The sequence below is a fragment of the Gavia stellata genome, chromosome 18 (genome assembly GCF_030936135.1).
Source record: "Gavia stellata isolate bGavSte3 chromosome 18, bGavSte3.hap2, whole genome shotgun sequence".
NCBI classification, from domain to species: Eukaryota; Metazoa; Chordata; class Aves; order Gaviiformes; family Gaviidae; genus Gavia; species Gavia stellata.
In genome coordinates this window covers 7,056,999-7,083,837 of record NC_082611.1, presented here as the reverse complement: position 1 = coordinate 7,083,837, position 26,839 = coordinate 7,056,999, and the positions used below count along the sequence as shown (strand labels likewise).

The following is a 26,839-nucleotide window of genomic DNA, read 5'->3' as shown; positions in this document are numbered from 1 at the left end:
CCTGGAGAAGGTCAGTTTGGTTCCTCAGAGGTGGTTGTGTTCAGATATAAACCCATGAGCAAAACGAGCAGCCTCATCGGACGTGGCTGGGTGCCCACCCGGGAGAGGGGAGCAAATGCCCAAGCTGTTGCAAGTCCCATCAGCCACAGCTCCCTTGGCACAGGGCTGCGACCAGCAGCCACAAATAAAGGTGTATTTTTTCTGTTTCACATGATCTCCCATCCTCATGCGAGACCGTGACGACTACGGCTCAGGCCTGGCAAATATAAAACCACGTGAGTCCATCTAAGCACACCACAGCAGCAACCAAGCGCTGCCTACATCCAGCCACGCCAGTGAGGGCACAGGGTGCTCTGCCCCACCGGCCCCAGTCCCTGCACCCTCACACTGGTCCTCCCACGACGACTGGGTGACTCGGCTTCACATCACAGCCCAGGTCAGGCACCCCTGCTCATTCTGACCAACTGTTGCCAGTTGTTGGGCTATAGGTTAGCAACAAGAATCAAGAGTTTTGCCTGCTCACACACGTTTCCGTGCTTTAACTCCTCGTGCCGACCTCTCCCATCTCCAAACATGTGATTGCAGTCAAGGTCTGGGACCTGCCAAACTTCCTACCACAAAACCAGTCCAAGGTGCAGCACTGCTGCCCCGTGGTAGCCAGGACCATGGGACCAAATGATGCGAGTCAGGCGAGGTGAAAGCGTCGGGGTCTCTTGTTGAAAAAACCCATCTCTGACTTCCACACAGAGGATAAGGCACAAGGAAGGTTGAGAGGGTCCGGAGGATGGGGCAGTCACCAAGCAGTGGTGAGGAAGAGGAAGCTGTGGCAGCAAAGTTCGGAGTCGGGAGCTAACGTGGCCACCAGCTCCCTGTGCTCAGCGCAGCCGCTCCATGATAACTGCGCTTCAGACCTTCCTAGTGCAATGATATCTGACCAAAGCAGTGCCCGACTCAGGGAAATGGGTATCAAAGCATACATTGGCCTCCACAGGTTTTATCGGGAGCCCCAACACTTGTTTTATGTTAACAGATTTATCTCAGGCACGCAGGTGGATTTCTTCATATTGTCTGCAACTTCCTAGACTCAGGTTTCCAAATCCTTTGAAGATGCTGCCTGCACTGCTATGTGCAACACAACCAGGAGGTGTAACACCTTCCTCCAGCCAGAGATGAGGACACATTTGGGTGGAGAAACATGATGCAAGAAGATTCTCGGGCTCAGAAGGAGGAGACTCCAGCTCCAGGGGATACTGAGCCAACTCATACCCAAGCCGTCTCTTCTCAACATGGGTAAACAGCACCTCAAGCAATGGGTTTCAATCACAATGGGGGCTTTAAAGCATTCTCCTGACACCAATAGCATTTTCTTTAGACCAGACTCTAAAACATGCATCCCCCCTGCTCCACACAACGTCAAGCCACATCTAATTAAGAAAGCAAAAGCTGGGCTATATACAGCAGCATACGTGCGCGGTTTCCAGAGGATGGAAACCAACCTCAGAGGAGCAGACGGAGATGACAGGGTCAATGGTGACCCAACCCTTGGAAGGGATGACCTCAGCTTGTTCAATAAAACCACACTTGCTAACTATCTCCTCCTGATCACCTTCCTTTCAGTGTTCCCTCTCTTGCCTAGACCCAAGGTTCATGTCCACCCAACACCAACAGCATCCCCCACAGCAAACTTTGAGGAGCACCGTGACGGAGCTGCATGCTTCCCTCGACTCACCAGACCCGATACCAGCAGTTTGCATTGCTGTCATTTATTAATAGCAACTTCCCCTTCATTGCTCTTCTGGTTTTAAAAATAGGTATCTCTTAAATCCAAAATCATACAGCAAGGGGAGATGCAAGAGTTGTAGGTGCTTGGCTGGTTGTGTGCTGCTTTCCTGTGACAGCCGCAGCCCAGAACTACACAAATTTGGCAACTGTTTTTAGGGCCAAAAGGAACACTGGGGAGGAGGAGAGTTCAAAGGCCTCAGGAGCTGAGTCAGCCCCACCCAAAAAATTGCTAAATCCCCCAGATTTAGCAAAAACTAGCAAAATCCCCCAGAACCAACTGATCTACCAGGGGAAGTCTCTCTGAAATGTCACTGTTACAGTAATTTATTAGAGATTTCTGATGGCTCTTGTTCTCCTGGCTGAAGACACCTGACTGAGAAAGCAAGCCAGCCCAGGCCTTCCCTGGACTTTAGTTGGAAGCTAAAAGGAATTTCCAAGCATCACCTGAACAAGCCAGAGGGTTACGGGCCCACGCGAGCCCCCAGGCCGGTGCATCCCTGTGACCCCCCGTGCCATCGCTCTGCCCATGGATGGGAAGGAGAAGGGTGGAGGATTCCCTGACTCCATCTTCCGAAGGGCTCTGCCAACACCGCTTCCCCTCCTCACTCCCTCCCTGTGCTTGTGACACCATTTTGGAAGAAACCTAGCTACAAGACCTCTATGCCTACACATCTTCTGCAGGAACTGGCAACAGATCCCCAGGCAGATGGCTGCCGGCCGGGGCAAGCACCCACTTCTGCAGGGATGCTTTTCCAAAGCCCTTTGTAAGGCTTGGGGCTGTTGGTGGCTACCAACACATCATGTCCCTGAGCACATCACGGTCCCTCTCTCTTCGGGTCTGCTCTCCAGCATGAGCAACATGAAAAATTCTCAGCTCAGGAACATGGCAGATAACGCCGGCAATCTCCGACCTCAGCATAATCACAGCCTCCAACCCTTCAAATGACTGCGCCATTGCTTCGAGATAAGACAACATCTTATCAAGCATGAGAATAAATTCACATAAGCATCTTCATACGAGACAAGTGAGTTTCGGGGCAGCACCATTAGTTCAGTGAACCAGAGTCCCCAGGCTGTACGGCTGGCGAGCTGGGGTCTCCATAGCTAGGTGAAGTCCACCTTGCTGCTAGACACTTCAACAGCTGGAGCACGTTCTCTGCGTTGGACATCTGGGGAGTTCAGTAATTTTATCTCAGGCATTTTCTCTGGGCAGGGCCCAAAAAAGTGCACCGAATTGGCAATATATTATAATCTGGGCCTTTTTTGGGCTCTGCCCAAAAAAGATGTTTTTTTTTTTTCTAAGCCTCCAGAGTTTCAAGCAAACAGCAGTGAAGCCTAATGAAAACTCTCCAGCATGTCTAAGTTCCACACAAATGACTTTATTCCATTATGTCAAGCCAAAAGGAATAAAGACTAACACGGAGCAAGGGGAATATTAAACCAGATACGCTGTTGTAAGTGCAGAGTCTCTTATCCTTCAGCATTGTTGCTCCAGAACAACTGATGCCAGCTCTAGAAGACTTTCACTGCCCAACACGGCAGAGATTTCTAGTCACTTATAAACAGATTATAATGACTTTCAAAATAAAACCTTCATTTAAAAAATTAATTAAATAAACCAAGCTAAACTAAACTCAGGAGGAGGACATGAGGGTAGTATTTTCCCATCTCGTTCATCTGAAAGGGAAGGCACAGCCAGAGATTAGAGAAGCATCCAAAACAAAACTGAAACACTTGGGCAACACAGCTAAATTCAGAAATTAACTTCCCCACCCAGCCCCTTTTGCCACCACAAGCTCCAGGAAAAGCCAGCACAGAGAACAATGAACTCTGCAGCTTGAACCCAACGTTACTGAGTGCAAGAACAGCCCACGGAGGGAAAAACAAAGGCTGGACCCAGGAAAATAATAAACAAGAATCAACACAAAACATAGGACAATTTATACAAACCAAAAGGAGAGGAGAGAAGATTGGAGGTGGGATGGCAGTGGAATTTTTTTTTTAAATAAATAATCAATATTTCCTGTATCCAGAATATAAACATAGGGTTCCAGTTTGAAAAAACCTAAATGCCATCAACCCAAGTAAAATCACATGAAGTAGAGCGGTATCAGGTAGCCATGGTACAAGAGCAAGAACTCGGCATCCCAAAACTTACTCGGATGCCTCTGCTCCACCTTTTGCCTTAAACCACAGTTATCACTATATATAGCACAGTATATTGCTGACCAAAAGAAGTATCTGTGAGAACATGGCCAATGCACAGCAATACCCCGTTAATGCATCCTCCAGCACACAAACGATGGCCTGAGCCTTAATTAGCTGCCTGGCTGCATCCCCGCTACACCAGCTGGGTGGGAGCCAGTGTTGGGATGGAGACTCAACAGATTTTTCTGATCTCTCTCCCCTGTTTGAGGTGATGAAAACTAATTAGAGGGGAGAGGAGGACCTCTCAAGGTAAGCAAAAGCTTTTTTACCTTGCACTAGAAAGGTAACTCATGCCCTAGGATAGGATAATCACGGGGATTTTAGTGCAATCAACACAAGCAAAAAGCCTTTTCTGCTTGCCGTTCAGCTGCTGCTGATTTCCTAAATGCCCCAGCCAGGACAGCCTTGTGCGCAGCGCTGAAGTTCCGTTGCTATTTACTTTGAGGAAAGATTAGGAGGTTAATAAACAGACCCTGGTCATGCATTTTAAAAATAACAATAGAAGACATTAAAACTGAAGCCAAACAGCCTCCCACCAACACTCCTCTCTAAGTAGGAAAATTTTTCAGTGAAGGCACTAAACTTGCCAAGGTCCTTTTATTCAGCTGGCAGGTCTCAGCAGCCCCCTCTGCTTGCTGTCTGCAGCCCAGGCCTCAGGACTGGACAGAAAACACCATCACATTAAACTCCTTTGTTTCAAAAAGTCTTTTTTCCTGCAGAAAGTGGCATGAAGCTAAACACAACTGCAATGGGATATTTTTTTTTTTTTTACCTTCTTACCCCTCCACCCTGCTTATGCCCAGGGAGAAGGGCTGGCAAATTCCTGGGAAAAAGCCCCACTATTTAAGTGAGAGGACAATGGAGGTGCGGGAACAGATTTCCACTTTTAGCTTGAAAACGAGAAGCCCGTTTCACGCCATTAGAGTGGCGAAGCTCTGGAACAGCTTTCCAGTGGGAGGTAGTGGGGGCAAGAGAGAGAACTAGCTGCGAGGCAGAGCCCCATCGCTCCACAGAGGGGATGGGGAGATGTCGCTGCAGATGACAGCACGAGGCAGGACCCGATGACTCAGTCGGTTGTCTTCCCAATCTGTTGTTGAGGACCGGCGGTTGGATAGGGGAAGGAGAGGGTTGAGATCAAATCCTTTCAGTGCCCTCCTTAATCCTGAGCAAATCAAGCAATCCCCAGCACTCACGTCTTTCCCTCTAATCAGCACCCGCACTTCATGACATCAAGGGAATGGAAAAGCTTCACCTGCTTTAGAAATGCTGGGCCTGCAGGAAAGGTGTTTACAACCACCCACCCTCAGGCTTTTATATATTCTGCGACACCAAAATACCAAATCCGCTCGGCTTTGCAGCACAAAGCTCCGATACCAGACTCCCCTCCATCGCGTGCCTTCTGCTCATCCTCCATCCCACATCACCTCCGAGCCTCAGGCACAGAGGCTGACGTGACCCGGGGTCTGTGTCCCAGTAATCCATCCCAAATAAGAAAGAGGAAAACGATAAAAACAAGCCACATAAACCGCTGCCGGAGGGTTTAAACTGCAGGATCGCTTTGATGGGATTTCCACTTCTGCCTTCAGAGCCTCCCTGTCCTCCCTACAATGTAAAATGATTCTCACTCCGTGGAAACACAAGCCTAAGTCATAGAAAAATGGAGTAAAGAGAGAAATACTCAAGGTCTTGTTACGCCCTGAGATAACCATCCATCTCATGATGTGAGGAAAGATTGCCTGAGACAAAGAATCATTTAGGGGGAGGAAAAAAAAAAAAGCTGAACTGCCACATTAGTCTTGAAGAAAAAAAGATTATTCTAATACATTGAGAGCCATTACACACCAGCAATTCAGCGAGATTGCTCAGTTTGCACTTAAGACTGCATTTACCATGCTGTCTTCGCTGTGAAAACACATCTTTAAACCAGAACTAACACATTGCAAACCAACATCTAGGACCCCAACTCCAACACAGTTGTGTGTAATGACAGAGGACCCGATGCCCCAGATAACGACTTTATTACAGTGGTTCCTACCCCACAATGCAGTCTCACAGATGTAGCAAATGCAATCTTACTATTCATTACAGACAGATGACATTTTTGCAACTGAAACATTTTTTTATTCAAAACAACCTTTCACTGAAAATTAAGGTTTTGTAAAAATACAATTAATAAAAACCTAACTAGAAGCTTTAAAAAAAAATAAAATTCCTACAAGTGAAAAATGTAACCTCTCAGGTTTTTTTCCACTTTGATTTTCAGTTTCTACTTTAGCATCCTTTCTGCATTCCCAGCTGTCGTGGCCAGGGCCACCATAAGCTTGTTCTCCCTACCTGAGACATGCCCTCAAAATCTGGGAGGATTTTTTGGAAGCTCTGCCTTTGCACGAGAGATTTTTCTGCCAGACATACATGCTGGTCCTGGGCAGACACAGATCTGACCTTCCTGAGCATCACATTCAATGCCATGTTCCTCCTGGCTGCAAGTGCCCAAACCAGGGGAACACACATCTCGAATCTAGCAGCCTTGCTTGCAGGACTTGGCCACTTAAAGAATCCTCAATCACGAGTAAGCGGCAAATTCTGGCCCAGACCCAGGCAAGCAGCAGGTTTTGCCTAGATCCCCCCAAGGAGATGCGATGACCCTGCAGGGGACGAAGTTACTTACACAGGCGAGGAGCAAAAGCACTGCCTCCCCTGATGCTCCCTGTCCATCCCGGGCTTTCATTTTTTGCACGGTCACAGCTTAGCCACGACGACGCCAAGCTGCAAGTCCTTTTGCATCAGCAACCTAGGCTTTTGTTACAAGAGCATGTAATACCTGGGACAAGCTGTTACTCCAGGGCTGTGGCTACTGAGCCTCACCCAAATGCCAAAACAGTAACAAAAGAAAACAACCTTTTTTCACAGCAGGGAAGAAAAAAGCCAAAACTTTCACTTACTGGCTGATTTCTGAAACAAATATTTCCAAGAGCAAAAGAAAACACAGCGAGCTTCCAAATACACAAATTAAAGTAACTAAAAGAGATTTTTCTCCTGTTACATTTCTGACCTATCCTATTCTTTGTTATCAGTATCCCTGAGCTAAATGGCTCCCTCTTATCATGGATCCTGTATTAACTGGGGATTTCAGGGAAAGGAACACACCCACCTGAGAAGCAGCAATAATAAATCAGGGATCCTGACCTCTCACTTCCCCCCAGCTGTACCAGATCAGCAGTATGACAATACACACATGTGGGAAAGCACAAGTATACCCTGCTGTCCTCGTCTTCTGTTCATTCCCCTCCTCCCTCTTCTTTCATTCTCACTTTATTTTCTCTGCTTTGGTACTTTTCCTGTGTCTAGCTGTCCACCCAGTTCCAGCTATCACCTTTATCTTTCCGTGCGTCCCACTTCTTAGCAAAGAACATACTTGCACCCCATTCTGGAGGCTCTCTGGACACCTATCCCACATTATCTCATACACAGAATGATCTGGCCTGGCACACCTGCCCAGGATGAGTAACAGAATTCAGCTGGAATATCTTGTATATTATCTACAGACACAAGTTATATATCTTAACTTATGTTAAGTAGCCCAGGGCATCTCAAGTTTATTGTCACTCCCAGGCAGATGAGCACATTACAGCACCATGAGTAGCTCTCGTTTGCCAAAGAAACTGAAGCAAAGTGATCACTAAAGAAACTGGGTTGACCAGCAGAGATCCAGTCCCAGGAAGTAATGCCGTGACAGTTCAAAAGAGAGGCTGAAGGGTATTAATATAGCACATCTTGTGTTACAAAAGACACTGGCCCAAATTCTCCTCTCTGAGTTTCAGATTCACTAAAACATCTCTGCATGCAAATGTCACCAAAAGCAAAATACGGTTTTGTTGTTTTACAAGCCCATTTGGAGCCTTTAACAACACCCCTCTTTCCCTGACGTGAGCTATTTTACTGACCTACAGCTTCATCTCCATCCTGCTGATGCTGAGAAACTTCCCATTTTACAGAGGGGCTTTATATTACACACAGGGCAAGGGAGAATTACCCCACTGGTCTGAATGGCCCAGACTTGTAAAGTCTTCTCCAGGAAGGGATAATTTAGACAGACAGCTATTCGGTGAGCCCGAGCTGTGCTCAGCAAGATACCCGAAAGGAGGGTTGGTACAGTTACACAGCAACGACAGCCAGCAGATGGGTGGGAGCAGGCAGAGCAGCGCAGCGCTGCAAAGCAGTTCACACTATGCAGAAAGTTCTTTGTCCTTTCCAGCCAGGTACCGGGGGACGCAACGCGTCTGAAAGTGAACTGCAGTGTCCTGAGAGGTAGAGTAGGGACATAAAACCATCGGTAATGGTACGAGCTGGATGGTAGTAGCCAATAGGTCTTGAAATCCTAAATAAATCAATAGCTGGAAAAATAAGGTTCAGTTGAAGTGCTGGGTTTTCTTTAACCTATAGAATGACAGAGGCTGAAAAGGACATCCTTTCTCTACACCTCTCAGAGCCATCCTGCCCAAGCTAATACATATGTAGGTGTTTCTATATGGCGATTTATTTTTTTAAAAAGGAAAGTTACTTGCTATGCAATTTTCTAAGACTCTCCTGAAAGGCAGGACCCACCATACCACACAGACCCCGCTCAGCAGGAGCAAAGGCTTTCCCACGCTCACACCCCGACCCCAGCAATTCACCATCCAAAGGGCGACGACGATGCCCCTCGCTCAGATTTTCCTCCCTCTGCGCCCGAAGAGGGCTACGGACATTTCAGCCCCCTCCCCTGCACGGCGTTATCGGCGCGCAAGGCAGGCGCCCATGGGTGGCACGCCGGTCAAAGGTTGGTGGGCAGGGTGCCCACGGCAATGCCTCTGCTCCCCCCCGCCGGTTTGCTCACTGGCAGGGCAGGAGCAGCGACAGCAGCCAGCCTGCCGGCGAGGGGACGCGGAGGACACGCCGCCTCCGGCAGCACAGGGCACCCCCCGGGCAGAGCCCGCGGCCGGGTCACCGGCAGCCGGGCTGCACTGCAGACCGCGGGGACCTGCCGGGGATGACATCAGCGCTCAGGGCCGGGCGAGGAGCCGGGCCGGGAGGGGGGTACCTCGGCCGGGGCTGCTCCGCGGGCGCCGCGACAGCGCATCCCCAGCCCTCCACCCCGCCCCGGAGCATCCCCGCTGCGTCCCCCCCGGGGCAGTGGGGGGGGGTCGGGTAACCCCTCCGCGGGGCGCAGCCCCCGCTGCTCCCGGGGAGGGCAGAGCCCCCCCGACCCGCCGCCCGAGCCGAGCCGAGCCGAGCCGAGCCGCGGGTGCCCTGCGGGCAGGTGCGGCCGCCGCCCGCGCCCCCCGCCTCGCCCTGCCCTTACCCGGGGCGGCGCAGTCGGCGCACGCCGCGTTGCCCGGCCGCTGGAGCAGCTCCCCCAGCGCCTTCCTGCTCCTCTCCTTCGCCATGGGGGCGGCGGGCGGTGCGGGGCTCCGCTCGGCTCCGCCGCGGCTAAGCCAGCTTCATGGCGCGGGGCGGGGGGCGCTGGCGAGGCGGGCGGCGCGCCCGGGCTGCTCCATGCGGCCCCGCTCGCCCCGCGCAAGGTGAACGCCTCCGGCGGGCCGCGCCGCCGCCGGGAGGGGACGCGCCGGGGCCGGTTCTGCCCTGGACGCCTCCTCGCCCCGCCGCCGCCGCCGCCGCAGCTGGGGCCGGAGTCGGAGCCGCCCGCCCGGGCACGGCGCCCGTTCCGCCTTCCGCCGGGCCCGGGGGGCTGGCGGCTCCCTGCGCCGCTCGCCCGCGACCTCCAGCGGCCGCTCGTCGCCGGAGCGACCCGTCCCCGTGGGGGGTCCCCGACCGTCAGGGCGTCCCAGCCCCCCGGGTGTCCCCAGCCCCAGGGCGCTCCCCGTCCCCCAGCGGTCCCTTCCCAGGTTTAATCTGGGGTGCCCGTGAGGCGCCCCGGCCTCGCCGCCCGGCCAGGGGCTGCTCTCGCCCGCGGGCTGGGGGCTGGCCGGGGGGGGCTGGGGGTCTTTGCCTTGGGGAGGTTGTGGCTCACAGCACCCCGGCCCTCGCTGGATGGGGCCTCGCCGCTCGAGCGCCTTGGCAGGTTCACGAGCAGGGCTTTTGGGGTGCCTCTTTAACGTTAGCATCTCTTGGGGGTGCTCAGAAATGTTTAACTGGTACCCACCCGCGCTCCGAAAAGCCCCTCCTTCACCACTGTCCTTCCAAGCGCTCATCACCACCGCCTTCCATGTCTGCAGCTTGGCAGGACTGTCATCCAAGCATCTTCCCGCGCTTTCCACACCCCTCCACGGTGCCAAGGGACTTTCGGGGGAGAAGACACCTCTGGAACAGGGTCACGGCTTCCCCACGTCATCTCATGGCCATGTTGCTGGGACTGAGGGCTGCGGCCACTCATGCATCGCACGTCATCTACAGGGCAAGGCTCCTGTCCTTGTTTTACCAGGTCTAGAGGGTGATTCAGGGGGTGGGGGGGGATGTGTGATGTGGGAAGCCTTTGGCCAAGGAGGGGTTCAGAGCTATGCCTTGTAGGCTGCAGCCCTAACACCTGCTGAAACCTTCCTCGCAGATTTGGGTCACAGGCATCTGTGATGCAGCTATGGCCTGTTTGTGGTTCATACAGCTCTGCTTATAGAAGCGTTTTTGGTTTTGCAAAGCAAATCCCCCATTCAAATTGTCCATCTCTGCTTCCTCCAGCAAAGCAGAGTATCCTCCTGCAAAGCTCAGCTCACGCCGCTCGTGTTCCCCACGAGGTTCAGGGCGTGCACGAGCGTCTGCGGGAGGAGGGTGCCGGTAGCCCCTGAAAAACTTCCACAACCAAATTGCCATCTTGGGCCTGCGAACGTGCACGGATGTGAGCAGGTTCCAGGGAACACTTTGTGGAGGAAAATAGCATACAGCCTTAAATGGGGGCAGAATCATGGCCTGGTACATTTGCAATGGCTCCCTTGCCTGGAATACGTTTTCCTAAATGACCTTTGTGTTTGTGCTGTCCGACAAGGGACTGTAACCAAGTTGATTTTTGACTGTTTCAGACTGATGTCGGACTGTCCCTTGCCGACTTTATGCAGCGTTACACATCGTGCTGGGGGTTGCTGGTTTTAAACATGTAGGCTGAGGCTGTCTGTAAACTTGTTGCCACACTAACCAAAGGTGTAATCCCACACACGGGCCTTGTGTGGAGAAGGTGAGCTGCTGCATCCAGACCCTCGCCTTCTTCAACCTCCGAGTCACTAATACTAACCTGGAGCAGAGCACCGACTTCTAACATCCACTGAGTAAAACCAGCTCCGGCACAGTATCTTAGCCCTAATCCTCCACACCCATGCTAAATTCAAGCTTGTCGGTATAAAATGCTTACAGGATCAGAGCTTTACCTAAGTCCAAGTTAGGTTAGGTTTTCATTTGCACTCCAGCTTTTCCAGAAGATGCACTTGCTGAATTCTTCATGCAATAGCCAGGATGCTGCACATCATCATGAACTTACCGAGGGCAGGGGCTGGGAGGAGACAAGGGAGTTGGTTTTAAAGTCTCTGTTTAGCTTTCCATTAAGACTTATTGATTCTCTTAATTTTTTGTTCTCCTGGTTGCTAGGCAATCCCTCTCTCTCCTCCGCGTGCTGGAAGCCAGGGCTGCAGACAGAAATTTATATCTTGTAATAAAATCAAATATAACAGAGCCTGTTGTCAATGACGAGAGGGGAGTGTTTCGTAAAGGACAAGCAGAGCAGAACAGGGCCAGGAAGGGCCGATCAGCAGCGATCCTCAGCATTAAGTCCCTTCACAATTACTCCAGACTTCGCATCGGGAAACAAACAGCCCACGTGGGTGGAAGGGACGCAGAGAGAGAAGGAGAAAAGTTGGAACTAAATGAGCCAGAATTGAAAATAAACTTTTGTTCAGTGGAAAATCAAAGGCTCGATTCACTCTCACATATACGAGGGTATCTCCGTAGATTTACTCCTGGTTTATCCAAGGTTGAGAGGTTGGGTATTGCTCCAGTGTCGGTCAGCACAGTGTTGACCCAGGGCAGGCAGTGAGGCCCTCCTGATGGACATTGGCTCTTAAGGATTGTGATTCCTGGTGTAGAGCAGGGACAGCGTCAGTTTACCGTCCCACACGGGGTAAAAGGCGAAGGTTGCCCCGGCAGGGCTGCGGGCATGGCTGCTCAGGCTTCTCCAGGTCAGACTGCTCCCTCCTGCCTGTGCCCGCAGGAGCCCACACCTGGTCTGAGCTTTTCCCCACCTTTTGCCCGGGGGCACGACCTGTCCAGGAACGCTTAATGAATTTGCTCCTGCTTCTTGCAAAGTCTCTGGCCAAACTCTCTGGAGACCGGTTGTCACTGTCAATACATCACCCTCATTCAGATGCTTTCTGTCTCTCCACTGCTAAGTGACTTGTTAACTGTGCTATAAACGTATATACATATGTATACAAATACTTACATATTTATGTGTAAAATGTGTTTGTTTGTAAACACGCACACTTTTAACTCAGTCTTTTCTAAATCGCAAGGTTGTTGCCTTAGAAACGGACGTTATTAATGCGATCTCCCGAGGTGCTAAGCACAGTGGTAGCAAGGGCAGCCTCTGGAAATGCCAGACTCTGAGGTCAGGGCAAAACGATGCTCAGAAATTCCTGGAAACCTTTTCATTATCTTTGTGGTGACGCTCTGAAAATCCACAGATATAACTATACCTTCTCCTTGCTCTTCCATATTAGCTCCTTTCACCCCGAGACTGGCTTGTTTTGTTAGGGAAGAGCTGTTTACACTGGGTTTTTAGTTAATTTTGCAGCCACAACCATGAAATGGCTAAATCAATGTCACAATCATGCAAGTAAAAGGGTGTTAAACTCAACCCTTTATGTGACTCGGGAGCGCATTCACAGCGTAACGTGGGGAAGCATTGCAAATTCCTGTGTGAACAGCAAACCTTAAGAGAAATATCAATAATTCATGCCACTGCAACTGCATTCAAGCAAAACTCTCTGGAATAGTAGATACACCAGGCTGGATCCCTTAGGCTTCCTCAGCATCATAGGGGAGGCAGCTCTTGCAGCCGGAGGTTTGTGTGAACAAGCCATAGCACTGGCCACCCGCACCCATGCTAAAGCAGCTAGTTTCCGTTGCAGTATGGTTTCCTGTTCAAAAGAAAAAAGAAAAAGAAAGAAACTGAAAACCTAGAGGTTTTTCTTTAAAAAAATTATATGTCTTATTTTCTGGGTTATCCAGTTAAATCAAGAGTGGCTACAGCTGGGAGGGAGGAACACCACAGAGAGGAGAGCTCAGACCAGGACAATTAAAAACTCTTTAACTGAAAATCCCATACTGATGCCAACTTTCTCTGACTTTGAGCAAATTGCTTTATGGACCCCGTGGGATTTTTCTCCTGTAGAACAGGGAAAAGCACACTCACTGCATCTGCATGGTTAGGATGTGTTGGTCAAGTTGAAGAGGATGGTGCAAGAGAAAATTATGCGAGGGTGCAGGAATAGCAGACTGAAGTCCCGTGTCTGCAGAGCTGCTCTGCACCTGCACCAGCCCTCAAAGAAGAAAAGGCATCATGCAACTCTAAAAGGGCCTTGCTGCGGAGTAATTTGCAGATCAGGGTTTCATTACATTTGCATAGTGATTAACTCTGTTGCAAAGCCCAGTGTTACCAGCGTGAAAAAAAGGGGAGTCCTTTACTCCCATGATTTAAGAGCCATGCAGGTAACACCATGCACACCAGACCCCAGACATCCTCTGTAAGGGAGAAGAAATGAGGAAAATGAGCACAAGAAGGGGGTGCAGAGCAAAATCTCTTTACTGATTGACTTAAACACCTTTTTTTTAGGCTTCTGCAACACCCTGGAGCTGAGAAATGCTCTCTCATTGCTGCACTGCAATGAAAAGGAAAGTAGCTCCAACCACTGCTCTGAGTCTGCCCATCCTGTGCTCAGGACATCCTTTCAGTTTCTTTTCCACCTGCGCTCTGGCCAGGCTCGCTGCAGCCATGGGCTGGTTTGGGAGCCGATACACGGTCACAGGGGCTGCTTTTTCGCTCTGGCAGGGTGGCTGGGAGCCAAGAGACATCCCAGAGAGCGAGGGGGTAATTGATAGCTTGAGGTCGTTGGATATTTGCACGTCTGCTCCACGGCACACGGGGAAATCTCAACGCAAGAAAAAACGTGCTGCAACAGTCCTGTTGCTGTCGTACCAAACCCATTTCATATAATGTAAAATACGATGCGGAGGGGGCAGCTGGGGGAATTGGCTCCGTAGCAGCTACTAGGCACCAAACCGGACTTATGCTGATTTCTACGGCCTAATGATGGGCCCTCTTCTGCTCTCAGAGAAGATGAAATTAGACCAATGAAGTCAATAATTCACCTACACCAGTGGCAGACCACTGCTTTTAGTATTATTCCTGATTTATACCAAGTAAAAGACTTAGGCCTGGGGAAGCTGCATATGGAGAAAGCCAACATATGTGTGAAGAGATTCATACGTCATGGTATCAGCTCCTCCAAGAAAAGTCAAAGTGATTATTCAGAGCGGGCCATCATCAGTTCAGTCTGAGTCAGAGACAGCAGCAGGACAGGTTCAACGTGCAAACTGCAGGGCAAGCACTTATCATGGAAATTGCTTTTCCTTAATTCAATAATTTAATCTCTTCCGGCTCAAATAGCTCATCCTTCCAGGAACAGCTTGGAGACATTAGAGCAGGAGACTGGACTGGATGATGTCCCATTGCAGGATGGAGATGGAAACGGCTCAGCCAACTGCTGCCTGCTCTGGAGGTCCAGAGAACCGGTGGCTGCTCCTGCCAGGGACCCAGTGCCAAGAGGATGACGGACACACTATAGGCAGGGCCATAGGACAGAGGGGCTGAAGGCCAGCACATCACTTCTGGTCTGGAAGTCTCTGCAGCAGAGCCTGAGTCCCTCAGAAAGAAGCCAAACCATTTTAAAAGGGCACAGAGAAGAAGAGAAAAACGGTGCAATTATAGGTCCCAGCAGTCGGTCTCGTATCACAGGCTGCTGCCTTCAGCTGCTGGTCCGGCTCAGACAACTGAGACCACATCGCTTTCTGTAACATTGCTCAGCTGTGATTTGAATGAAGCATTAAATGGAAACAAAGCTGTGGTTTTTCTCTAGAAAGAGATTAGAAATGATGGCCTGAAGGAAGCTGCTGAACAGCTGGAGATGGTAATTGAGCCTCCCCCCAATTAACTTTGTCCACAGAAAGTTGAGGATCGTGTTCTACCCTTCCTTTAGCTGCTGATGGGATTGTTTGGATGTCACTGCATACCTCCTAAAAGCTCCCACAACATCAAGATACAGAGCATGCTGCTCACTTATTTATGTCAATATGCTTTGCCAAAGAAAAATCAGCAAAGAATTAATTAACAGCAATTATTTCTAGCAACAACAGAGTAGCCCTGCTCCAGAAGCCATGAAAACAACATGATGAGACCCCTGTGGCCGAAAAGCCTCTATAAACAGGTGCAAAAATAAACAATTTTATAGCAGGCTATAAAAAGAGCCCAAACCAGGTTGGGGAATGGCAGGGGAACCGCCATTTCGATGGTTGAGTCGAAGCAGCCACCCAAGTGACTTTTGTGAAGGAGCTTTATTAAACAAACCAGCACAGAAGCACCAACCTGAGTCAAAGAACCAGCAGGAACAGGTTATTGCTGCAATAGAGGGTTTACTATACCCGTCGCCCTGTGTTATTAGTGCTGCTAAAGTGATTTACTGTCTAAGACAGTCCAACAGATTAGAGCTGTGATCTTAAGTACTAGCCAGCTCCGGTTTCAGTGATAAACATCACCTCCCCCTGCCTATTCCTTGCTAAAATAAGCTGAAATAAAGTCATCAATCCCAACATCTTTCCGCTCAAAATGAGTCTTTCTAGCTGGCACCACCACACCTGCAAGTCTCCTGCCGTGCACGCTGAAAGGATGGAGGTAGATGTTCCAGACACGTTCTCATTTTTCACCCACATGGTTCTTTTTCAGCAGCCGGTGAACTCAGCGTTTCTGTCCCTTTGACCAGAACTCGCACATCTCCTATCGCCAAAGCCCTGCAGTGACCTGGTTCTGGTTACACCTCTGTGCTGCACATGCACACACTCAGCATCTCCCCCCGCGAGGAGGCCAGGACGCATCTCCTGCCAGAGATACTCACCTCCGTGCTGCGTCCTAGAAGGTGGCAGTGGACAGTCCCTCTTTTCCACCGGATTCTGCAGCACAGTTTGGGGAGGGGGGAACTAAACCGAAACCCGCACTCCGCTCACCTATACCACTCACGCTGATGTCTATGCACACAGACTGTTAACGCCTGATCTGTGGCATCGCCTGTGCTCTCCCATACAGATGCCTGTCTGGGATTGGGCTGCATGAACCCAGTACACATGTACCTCTAGATCAGACAGAAAATTGAATACACAGAGAGAGGGGGACAGACTTATGCTGCCTTAGCAACCGCTCCGAGCACGCACATGCACGCCGGAGATGTGCCAAACAACAGGCACACTCTGGAGCGTGTGCTCTGTAAGGGCTGGGTCGCAGTGATAGGTGGTGAGGACAAGGGGTTAAAGACAGCCTGCTAAATCCATGGGTTGAAGTCAGCAGAGCATAACTCCCACGTCCACACTAAAGAGCAAAAGCTGAGGGAGGCAACCCCAGCGATGAAAGCAACCAGCTTCATTACACCCCTGGGATTTCCTATTTGGTACTTGTTCATGGGGATGTGAAGGCTCATTTATCAATGGGGGATTTTGCTCCTGCTTGGTTCAGTATCCTGAGTTACCGGCAATTTTCTCAGCACTGAGCTGACCCACAGCTTCTGTGCAATTCCTGAGTGGCCCCGGGAATTTTTTTCCCATTTGGGTCTGCCTGCCCAAAAACTGGCTTCCTCAGTGTGGTGAAATCCTTTTGACCATCCAGCAAGCCATGCTACCATGGGGCTGTCAGAGCAACCCAGAGGGAAAAGCCTTCTGTAGATTGCCAGCAGATTGCTCCTCTAAGCAGGCTGCAGCCCACAGCATCACATCAAATCCTCAGGGCAGTCCTGGTGTCCCAGATTCTGTAGTGCTATCGTTCTCCTGCCTTGTCCACTAAGGAGCAATTCAGTGCCTCCAAACCCTGCTGAAACCCAGAACATGGTTTGATAACAGAGAAATGTAAAGAGAGCAAACAAAAGTGGAGCTGACTCCCTTGCAGAGCACCTCCTCCCATGCTATCTTTGATTAGCAGCTTTGCGAGCAGCATCAGAACCGGGTGTGCGAGCAGATTCTTGCTGAGCAGGGCTTGCTAGTATTGAGGAAACTCGAAATCCTCCAGAAATCAGATCTGTCAACTCCTAGGAGGTTACTAAAATAGCCAAAGGACTCAGTTCCCCAAAGAAGCTGCAGAAGCAGCTCCTACTGCCTGCTTTTTAAAATCATCAAGATGATGTTAAAAGCCTGGGTCATTTGGGGTAGTCTCCTTGATTTCTTCACTCTCCTGCTCTCTTTTTGCAGGGCTACTTTCCACCACTGCCCCTACAGTGTTTGCCATAATTCATAAGGATCTGAACAGAAAAGCATCTACAGTAGTGGGTGGTTTAAGGTATTCCTCATCACCAGCCAACAGGACACACAGCCAGGTGGACCACAGCATCCCTCCCACATCAGTGGGAACCTGCCTTACTCTGCACGGGAGCTGGGAAAGACTGCTCGTGCAGACAGCTACACCTCCCACCGGAGGTGCGGAAGTATGGGACAGTAAAGGCTGGATTCAGCTCACCAGATTTGATGGACCTGAACTGTTTCACACTCACAGATAACTGTGGCCTTTGCTGGGCTATATAGTGAATGCCAGGCTTGTCTGGGATGTTTTTCATCCAGCCAAGCCCAGTAGGAATCAGCAAGCCTAAGATTGATGCACCTGCTAATGCAAGTCCCAGGATCTCCTGGAATAATGGGAATAAACAATCCAGTGCTGAAACAGTCTCTGCAGAGCTAGAGAGAAAGCACAAGCATCAGAACCTCTAGGACGAGCCATAAAAACCTGTCCCCATATCATCATTGGTCCCAGGAAACAAAAAATGCATCAAGGTCTATCAAGTCCTCTGCACACACGCATTGGACTTCTAGGTGACTTTCTATGAAGCTCCTATTTTGAGCAGTGATCTATTATGCATTTCAAGCCATATGGCACCTTCATTCCAGAAGGAAGGCATTTTGTCTTGAAATCTGTAAGCTAGAAAATCTGCTGCACCCTGATGGAAATGCAGCATTGCCAGCTATTCACAGAAGCAGAATCATTAAAAGAAAAAAGAACCACGATAATCAGACATCCAATTTCCATTGAAACAGCCTGGAAGGGGAAATGGACCCTTGCATGTGCCCTTCCAAACAGTCTTTTTTTTTTTTTAATTAATCTGAGTTAGAACTTTGATTTTTGTGGGAAACCTGATACAATATGCCACATACACAATTTAGCAGGAGGATCTCTTCCAGAAGGGATCTAGTCCAGGCAGAAAAGTAATTAAAGTCCTTTGGGGTCAGTGTATATGCTACCAGAAATGACCACACTCCTGCATACTAGCAGAAGCATCATTCCCTTCCCAGGAATAACGGATTAGAAATGTAGAAACGTACTGCTCTCCAGTGGAACCAGAACACCCAAGGCACTTTTCAGAGCCTACAGCAACAAGTGATGCTACAGATGCTTTTTGTACAGGGAGCAGGCTGCTCCTTCTCTCGTAGCCTACCTACAGTATTTCCTGATCCTTAACTGCAACAGTGCAACACTCCAGGTTTAGTTCCAGCAGCTTTGTGGAAACCGCATTGCCTCCCAGTGCTCTCCAGGCCTGCTGAGATAACAACGGGGTGAAATTCAAGAGGTGCTCTAACTGATCTAGTTCCCTCCAATGTTGGCACTCGTTAAGCCAAACCTACAAAAGCAGCAGCAAGTGAAAGTGGTTCTGTTTCCTGCTGCAAAGGGCAATTAATCACAAGCAAAGGCCAGCAACTCCGTGGTCTCCAAAGGAAACCAAGTGGGTGACTACTCACTGTGTGATGCCCAGCCAGGACATCTGTGGCCTTGAAGCAGGCAGGACAAACTGGGGAGAATGCTTTGGAAGAGGATTCAGGGGAGGACCAAGTGTGAAGGTCAGCCGGCTACACCCCTTGCCTGTGCAGAACTCTGTGCACAACCCCAAACATTCACTTTACAGGTGCCTACAGATGCAACCCTTCTGCTACACCAGGTGTCCCGCTTCCAGGTGGCAGATGCAGCAACAATCCTTCCTTAGCATAGAGGCACAGGCTCATTGTGCTCCTACAAAGGACTTTGGACCATGGCCCACTTCCAGCGCAAGCACAGGAGGTTCTCTTTGTATAGGCTTTTCTATGAAAGAACGCTCAGAGCCCTGGAAATATTTATTAAACCCTTTCTTCCTTGTTTTGCAGGTCATTGCGGTTGTTTGGAGAGATACACCTAGAGCTCAAGGTCTCCCAGGAAGGCATAATGAGGGTTGGGTTGGAGCAATGTTCTTTCTGTAAATAACTGCATCCATCAAGGTTAAGCTCTTTGCGGTTGAATTGATTCTAATCTGAGCAAAGAAAGGGGGAATGTGTAGGCAAGGCTTGCCTAAGCACCAACATGCAAAGCTCTGCTGACCCGGAGCCCTCCGCGGACTCCCTGTGACAGGATCCCAAGCAGGAGGCTGCCTAGAGTTATGGTGTGAAAGAGGCTTTGCTGAAGAAAAGCTACAGGAAAGACCATTACAGCCCCCTCGCTTATTGATTTCTATTGTGTTAACAGCTTACATAGATCTTCGCTCCAACACAGTCAACACTTCCTCCTGCTTCAGGCTATCCCTTCCACGCCTGTACAACTACAGCCAAGCCGGCAGTTTGTACATCAGCCCGAGCTGAATCTCGTTTTGCAACTGTCTGCCTTTCTCCAGCTCCCAGGGTCTGTCAGCAGGTGGTGCTTCATGGCAGCGCGGGTGCAGGCAGCATGCAGGCAGGCTTCTCACATGAAGATTAATGCACTTGTGTGGGACTCACCTTGCTCCGGGTGCCACACGCCGCAAGGCAGCTCATCAACTCCCAACAGCTCTGTCAAGAAATCGGTGCCCCTGACAAACTGCCTCCCCCACAGCACACATGCCTCAGCTCGGCGTTTCCAGAATACAGATTTTCCCAACTTGGTGTCAAAGCTTCTGGAGAGGTTCCTGCTTGGTACGGCAACAGGAAATACAGCTATAATCTTAGGGCTTTCCTTTGGCTTATTCACTACTGTCATTTTAAAGGAGCATAAATCAGGATCCCACAAGCAAGGCTAAAATAAAGAGGTTTATATGGAAAGGCTTTTAATTAATGATCTGTGTGGTGGCAGGAATAAATTGAAGAGCATTCTGGGGCTTTTCCCAGATGACTCCGGTATTGCAGGGACTTGTCCCATAGAGCAAGTTGGGAAAATTGTTTAACCCCAGGCTCGACATTGATTAATGGCTTGTTTTTCCACCACTTCTCAGTTGCATTAGGTCTCAATCAAGATCAGCTGATGGCCCTCACCAGCTTTAAGCTCACCTTACAGCTCCACTGAACATATTCTCTTCCCCAGCTAATGCCTTACAGCCAGGAAATACATGCTTCTGCCAATTCCCCAAGTTTTCAACTATCCACTCGCAGCCCTTTTCCTGTCCTGGCATGAAGGGGACAGCGCTGTGAAGCTGACTCGCTGTGCTGGGAGAAAGGACGAAATGTACCCTTGGACCTGGACAGGATGAGGAAGTTATCTTCTTCAGGCTGGTAAAAGGTGCAAAACTCTCGCCCCAGCATTCCCTATTACGATGGCAATTACTAGTTCTGTACTTAATTTTGTGAAGGTGAAGCATGCTCTGGCTGTTTTGGTGGCTCAGCAGCACAGTCAAGGCTGTGCAATGCAGGGTCCTGCAGGCCACATCGCTGTCACACCACAGGCCTACACTGTTCACTTCGGAATGCCATGAATTTTTTTGAAACTGCTTTTTTCCCCACCACCCCTCCTGCAGCAGGTCCAAAATTTGAGCCTCAGTCACTGTAAACAAAGACAGAGACTGCAGTGGCCCCTCCTTCAGTGTGTATTGAGTTCATTTAAACAGTAACTATCTCTCCAGCTCAGCAGTCAAAATTCAATCACTCAAGACTTAAAAAAATTTACCCCTTTTACTCTATAATAACCTGGAGGACAGAGCTAGTATTAATTGTCTCAGGAAAAACATGCACCTAACTCCTGAAGTAACTGTTTGGCCACATGACAGGGCAGAGCAAGATCCCAAAGATGAAACTACCACTGGTAACAGCCCAGACTACTCCACCACCACTGGTGGGTTCTTTCTTACCTACCAGGGTCTCACTTCACCTTGTAATATTCAGGAGGCATAGAAGCATGAAATTTGATTTCTTTCTTCTGAAGATGCTGGAGATTATTTTAATAATTCTTACTTGGTATCACTGAAAGAAAGCTCTTGTTCAGTGGTTTAATATAAAGTATTTTAATATCTGTTTCAGCAATAAAATCTCTGCTTTCTCTTCTATAAATATACTAATCTCACCAAAGGATATAATTTAAACAGTAGAATAAAGTAGAATAAAAATATGCAGCAGCAAGCGAACATCCTTTTCAAACAGGGACCTGCTCTGAACTATCTGCAGTCTGTTCAATCAGATTAGACCCGAGCAACAATTTAAATCCCAGCTCCAACCATCAATATGAAGAGCAGAAAATGTTCTTTTACCCTTTCATCGATCTCTGCGTGAACAGATGCATAGTGGAGAGAAGCAGAAGCAAAAGGAATAATAGCAGACAGCAGGAAAGGTGCGATATATCTAACAGAGGACAGCAAATAAGGGAGAAAGTGTAGGAGAACTGCCTTGGCAAACTGTGTGTATCACTATCTGCAGGCCCTGACCCTAAAGCTTGCAGTTTGACAGCCAGATACACAGATAAATGATTCACTGGGTTTAAAAAAGAAAAAAAAAAAGCAGGGGGGACAGGGCAGGAAATACAGTGGAAAGTAGAGAAACACACCCCGAAGATTTACAAATTTACTGTCTGCATAAAAGAAATTTCTAAAGGGCTAATAGGCCAAATTATTTTGGCTTGAACTCAGGATTAATTAAAAAAGACTCCTTTGCATTAGTACATGTAAGAGAAATACCGTGAATTATCAGAGCCAGTAGTAAGTTATACATACACCTGTCAGGGGTCGTAAAGACATACTCAGACCTGACTGGACATCTACTGTATGGCCTGCTGCATTACCTTCTCAAAGTATGGGCTGCAGCTACGTGTTTTGGAATGAACTACTGTATTTCTCATATAACTAACTTTCTATCTATCCTGTTTTTTAATATAAAACATTTGTTTTTAAAAGAATAAAATTGCCCAGTCATGCTTATATATACAGTTCACAGTTACTTAGAACACAAATAAATACCACTCCTGTCTCCACACCGATTTCACCATAAAGATATCAAAAAAATAAATGGCAGCTCTACTTGGAGAAATGAATCTATCCATAATGAAAGACTCCCAGTTAAACTATGAAATAAAGTTAAGTGAACACAGTTGGTATGGTAAATAAAAGCCGAATCACTACCTGACTGGTGTCTGGAACTAGAAATACTCTCCCAACAATGATGAAGGTTAAAAGACTGAAAAAAAACCCGCACCCCAGTACCCAAGTGTTTTCTATAGCAGGGTGAGGAGATAACCCCAAAGATGGGAATTTATACCAGTATTTAATAAAAAGCAATTTGCAAGTACCACAATAGCTTTATTTCCACCTGACAAGTAATTGCTCTAAGCATATTAGTAATGCTGACATAAGATTTATCTATAGTTCAAGATCTACACAATAAAGGGGTTTTTTTTTGTCTTTTTAAAGTAAGACTTCACTGTTCTTACAGAGACATGGAGAATACTTGAGGCAATAATTGTTTTCTCCCAGGCAAAATGTTCTTATGGATCTTTAAGAGTAGGCTAGAGAAATTAAAGGGAAAAAGTTAGGAAATACTTGAGGGAAGTAGACAAAGGCAGTACTTTTGCTCATTTAAAAAAAAAAAAATCTTATTTTAGGAAAATTAAACTTTGAAAAAAGGTTCCTTCAGGAACCTATTGCAATATGAACAAAACGTACAATATGTACTACATAAGAGTTATGCCTTCCATACATGAGGATTGACGTTGTCTTTCTTCATTACAACTTTTCAGGTTTTGCTTCTGATTTCTCATCTATCAGATCTTTAAATCCCAATTTTTCCAGTGGTTCGTTAGCCATAAGTTGCCTAAGTTAAAAACAATAAAACAACAAAAACATTATGCAGAACACAGTCTATAGCCAAGAAAACAGCAGCATTTTCTATTTCATTTGATATTATTTACTCTAAAGAAATCCAAGACATCCATACGGAGTGACTGCCACTTGGCAAAGCCTCAGAAACTTCAGTTTTGGGAAAGCAACATTCAGGGATACTTTTTTTCTTAGCAGCGGTTTTCCAGTTAAATGTGTTGTTTCCTAATAGTAGATATTGAATAAGAGTTTCTTCAGAAACTGACCCGACTCTTGGTTATCTTTAATGAACAGACTGCATAAGAGCTTCCTAACATTCTACCCGTCCCATTTACCAGATTTTTAAGCGAATGCGGTTTACAGCACCATTTGTGGTGCCATTATGCTTTGCTGTAGTGATTTTCAAACTGTTTTTTATTCGCAGCCTCCCTCAGCACCAGCCCATTCAGTGTACGCAAGTGTCCTTGTATTAAAGCGCACTTAATAACACCCTTTGTGCTTCTCCCAATGAGCTCCCTGACTCAACACAGAACAGAAAGCATTGCAAAGCAATGCAAGACTGGAAACATCCCTAGAAAAGCAACCACCAACGCTTTTATTACTTGAACTGAGGAACAAGTTAAGCTTTAACTTGTAACCACAGCTAGAAAAAAAAAAAAGTTTCACATTGAGAAAAACGGTTATGCACAGTGGAAACCGGCCAAGTCTCGCAGTTCTGCCGCGCTTCAGGCTGGGTATCTAAACCACAACAAAAACATAAGCCAAATGAAGTGCTGATGCTGCAAAGGACACCCGTGTCTTACACGGACACAAGCTTCCTTCGTGAACGCCTCCACTGCGGGTTGCCTTCCCTTCCCCTCCCCGCAAAGGCAGCCCCGCTGCTTCCCCACCCCGGGGGACACCCGGCTGCTCCTCAGCCCCCCTCCGCCGGGCCGGGCCGGGCCGCGCCGGGCCGGGCCGTGCTGTGCTGTGCCCCGCCTGCCCCGGTGGGCCGCGGTGCCACTTGCCTCTCCATGCGGCACTCCAGGTAGGCCATGGCGCGCTGCCGGCAGGCACCGCTCTCGTAGCCGCTGTCGCGGAGGCACTCCATGAACCGCTCCTTGAAGGCACTGCACTCCCCTGCAAGAGACAAGAGGGCTGCGCTACCGCCGGGCTCGGGCGGCAGCCCCGGGCCCGCGTCCCCCTGACCCGGCCCGCGGACAGCTGAGGGGAGCGGGGGGAGGCCCGGCGCTGGGCCGCGGGGAGGCCAGGGCCGCGTCACCGCACCGAAGTGATCCAGCGGGAAGGCGCCCTTGTCCGGCGGCCGCGGCTTGAAGCTTTTGCTGCCGAAGTTCATGGCGGTGGACATGTCGCCGGCGGGCAGGGCGGGCCGGGCCGAGGACGGGGGTCCCTCCGCTCACACACTGGCCGCCGGGGGGAGCCGAACACCGATCGTAGCCAGCTCCTACGAGCGCCGAGCGCATCGAGCGGGCCACGTGACCGCTGCCGCCCCGCGGAGGGGGCGGGGCCACGCCGCTATGGAAACGGCATCGGCATTGCTATGGCAACCGGAGCGCCTCGCTCCTGCGGGAGCGTTCGCTGGGGGCGGGGGGGGCGTCACCACGGCAGCGCAATAGGGCCGCGCGGGCGGGGGTCAAGAGTGACGTCACTGCCGCAGGCATCGGCCAGCGGAGCGGGTCACCATGGAGACGCCGCCGCTGCCCGCCATGTTGGGCCGGGCCGGCGGCCTCCGGGGAGCGGCGGGGTCGGTCCCACCTGAGCGGGAGGCTCGGGCCGGTGGCGTTCCCGCTGTGCTTCCGCCGCCCCTGCACCCAGGGCTCGGTCAACCCCTGCGAAATAAAACGATTTCTCCTCATAAAAACCTTGTTAGTTTCCTAATTCACCTCTGAACTCTCTGAATGGGAAGGGTGAGAGCGATGGTCACGGGCAGCCTGCCTGCTGAGGGGCAGGGAAAAATGGTTTGTCCTCCTGCGTTTGTTCGTTTGGAAGTGAAGGGGGAAAGGGCAGAACTCGGAGCCTACTCTCAGCAAATTTATACGGGATCCAGCCTCACCCGAGCCTTTCCCCGTTTTTGCCCAGGAGCCGGTGGTCAGGGCCCAGGCTGAGGCCAGGCTCCTTCCCCTCCGCCACGAAGAACAAGTTCCTCGCCCATCACTGATGAGCACTGGGTCTTGGCTTAAAACCACATTTTTCAGGACCCAGCTGTGGCTGGTGGTGTGATCCGAGAGCCCCCGGGCATCAGCAGGCAGAGCTGAGGCACCCCCAGCAGGCACTTTCCTTGGAAATCCAGCAAGATTTCGGAAGAGCCATCCCCATCCCGCTGCAGTGACGCGAACTCCGCCATCAGCCACCCGTGGCGGAAGCGACGTGCTTGCTCATCCCTCGTTAATCCTCACAGTTTAATGCCTGTACACAAACCTGACGGATGGCACAGGGTCATTTTATGCCTCGTACAAGCGATGGGCGAGCAGGCGGCTTCCCACCGGCGAACGCGGATGAGGCCAGTAAAAGCAAGCAGTCATCGGCAGATGCTTGGGAAATGGTGAACTTCCAGATCCTCAGGACAGATAACCAAGGCAAACACTCCTTTTCCCCGCAGGTTTACAGCACACTTTCTGCAGAGCCTCAGATCTCATCCTGAAAGGAGGATGAGAAATGGCGTTAATTTAACCCACCAGAGTGTTAACTGTGGATTACGCTGTTAGAGTCTTTTTTCTTCTTTGCCCATAGCTGCAATTGATTTAAGATGGTCTTTCATCTGTTTTAAGTTGATTTTCTTTTAATTAAATGACTGAGATAAGTAGAAAGAATTCGAGGCTGGGAAAAAAAAAAGAAACAGCTGCAATTGTTAAGGACAGCCATTATGGAAATATTACCTGCAGCCCCATTTAAAGTGTGTTTTGTTTATGCTTTGATTGCTTTCTTATTACAGTATTGAAATTGTAAATGGAAAATTACACCGTGCTATTACATAAGCAACTGGTTTACACAACCTTTGTAAATTATTATTGCGTTTTCAGGGCTACAAACAATAGATGTTTTTTATTATACGGTAAATAGCACTTTTCCACTTGACTTCGTTATAACACTTAACAGTAAAAAGGAGATACTCTTCTTTCATAAATACATGCAGCAAACTGTCTCCCAGATCTCAGAGGATTGGGCAGCAGAGAAGGAGCTTTGGTTTATCTGGAGAAGTTTAACTGAAGTGTCAAGCCACTTGATTTTACCCTGCTGCCCAAATTACGTTCCTTAGTTTCTGGCACAGTGGTTGACTTGCTCATTCCCCATGTGATGAAGGAAGAAATCAAAGGAAAAAGATATGCAGGCATCCCACAGTGGAATTATTCCCAAATATACAGCGACAATCCTATGCAAAAGCTGTATCAACTTGCTGTATTGTATTATATTATATTATATTATATCCAAATGCTTTCATTACCTATTAATTAACTCAGTGTCTTCCTCTGGAGTCTTAAATTTTGTAGTTACCCAAATTCAGGTCAGGTATAGTAGCAGGTGTTTGGTTATGCTTACTTAATATTTTTATTGCAAAT

General features: G+C 49.2%; 2 protein-coding genes across 3 annotated transcripts in view; both read right to left on the bottom strand.

Annotated features, from left to right (window-relative positions):
* The window catches only part of ADAP1 (ArfGAP with dual PH domains 1), a 62,702-nt gene extending 53,286 nt beyond the window's left edge, over window positions 1-9,416 (bottom strand). Inside the window, exon 1 of the mRNA XM_059826224.1 lies at window positions 9,332-9,416. Within this exon, the coding sequence (XP_059682207.1) occupies window positions 9,332-9,416 (85 nt within the window). The remainder of the gene's footprint in view (window positions 1-9,331) is intronic.
* Window positions 9,417-22,585: 13,169 nt separating this feature from the next.
* LOC132318600 (cytochrome c oxidase assembly protein COX19) lies at window positions 22,586-24,663 on the bottom strand. Of its 2 annotated transcripts, XM_059826433.1 has the most exons (4): window positions 24,549-24,663; window positions 24,290-24,401; window positions 23,164-23,277; window positions 22,586-22,972 (listed from the first exon to the last, which is right to left on the bottom strand). In XM_059826433.1, exons 1-3 carry the CDS (start codon window positions 24,628-24,630, stop codon window positions 23,190-23,192), a joined length of 282 nt encoding a protein of 93 aa, XP_059682416.1. In that variant the 5' UTR covers window positions 24,631-24,663; the 3' UTR covers window positions 22,586-22,972; window positions 23,164-23,189. The 2 variants fall into 2 exon arrangements, with proteins under 2 accessions (XP_059682416.1, XP_059682415.1); XM_059826432.1 differs by having other exon boundaries at window positions 22,586-23,277.
* Window positions 24,664-26,839: the final 2,176 nt, after the last annotated feature.

Coding starts and splice junctions, on each gene's coding strand:
- LOC132318600 (XM_059826432.1), bottom strand. CDS start 24,630: ATGTCCACCGCCATGAACTTCGGCAGCAAAAGCTTCAAGCCGCGGCCG. Junction 24,402..24,548: donor CTTCCCGCTGGATCACTTCG/GTGCGGTGACGC, acceptor TGTCTCTTGCAG/GGGAGTGCAGTGCCTTCAAG. Junction 23,278..24,289: donor CTGGAGTGCCGCATGGAGAG/GCAAGTGGCACC, acceptor TTTTTAACTTAG/GCAACTTATGGCTAACGAAC.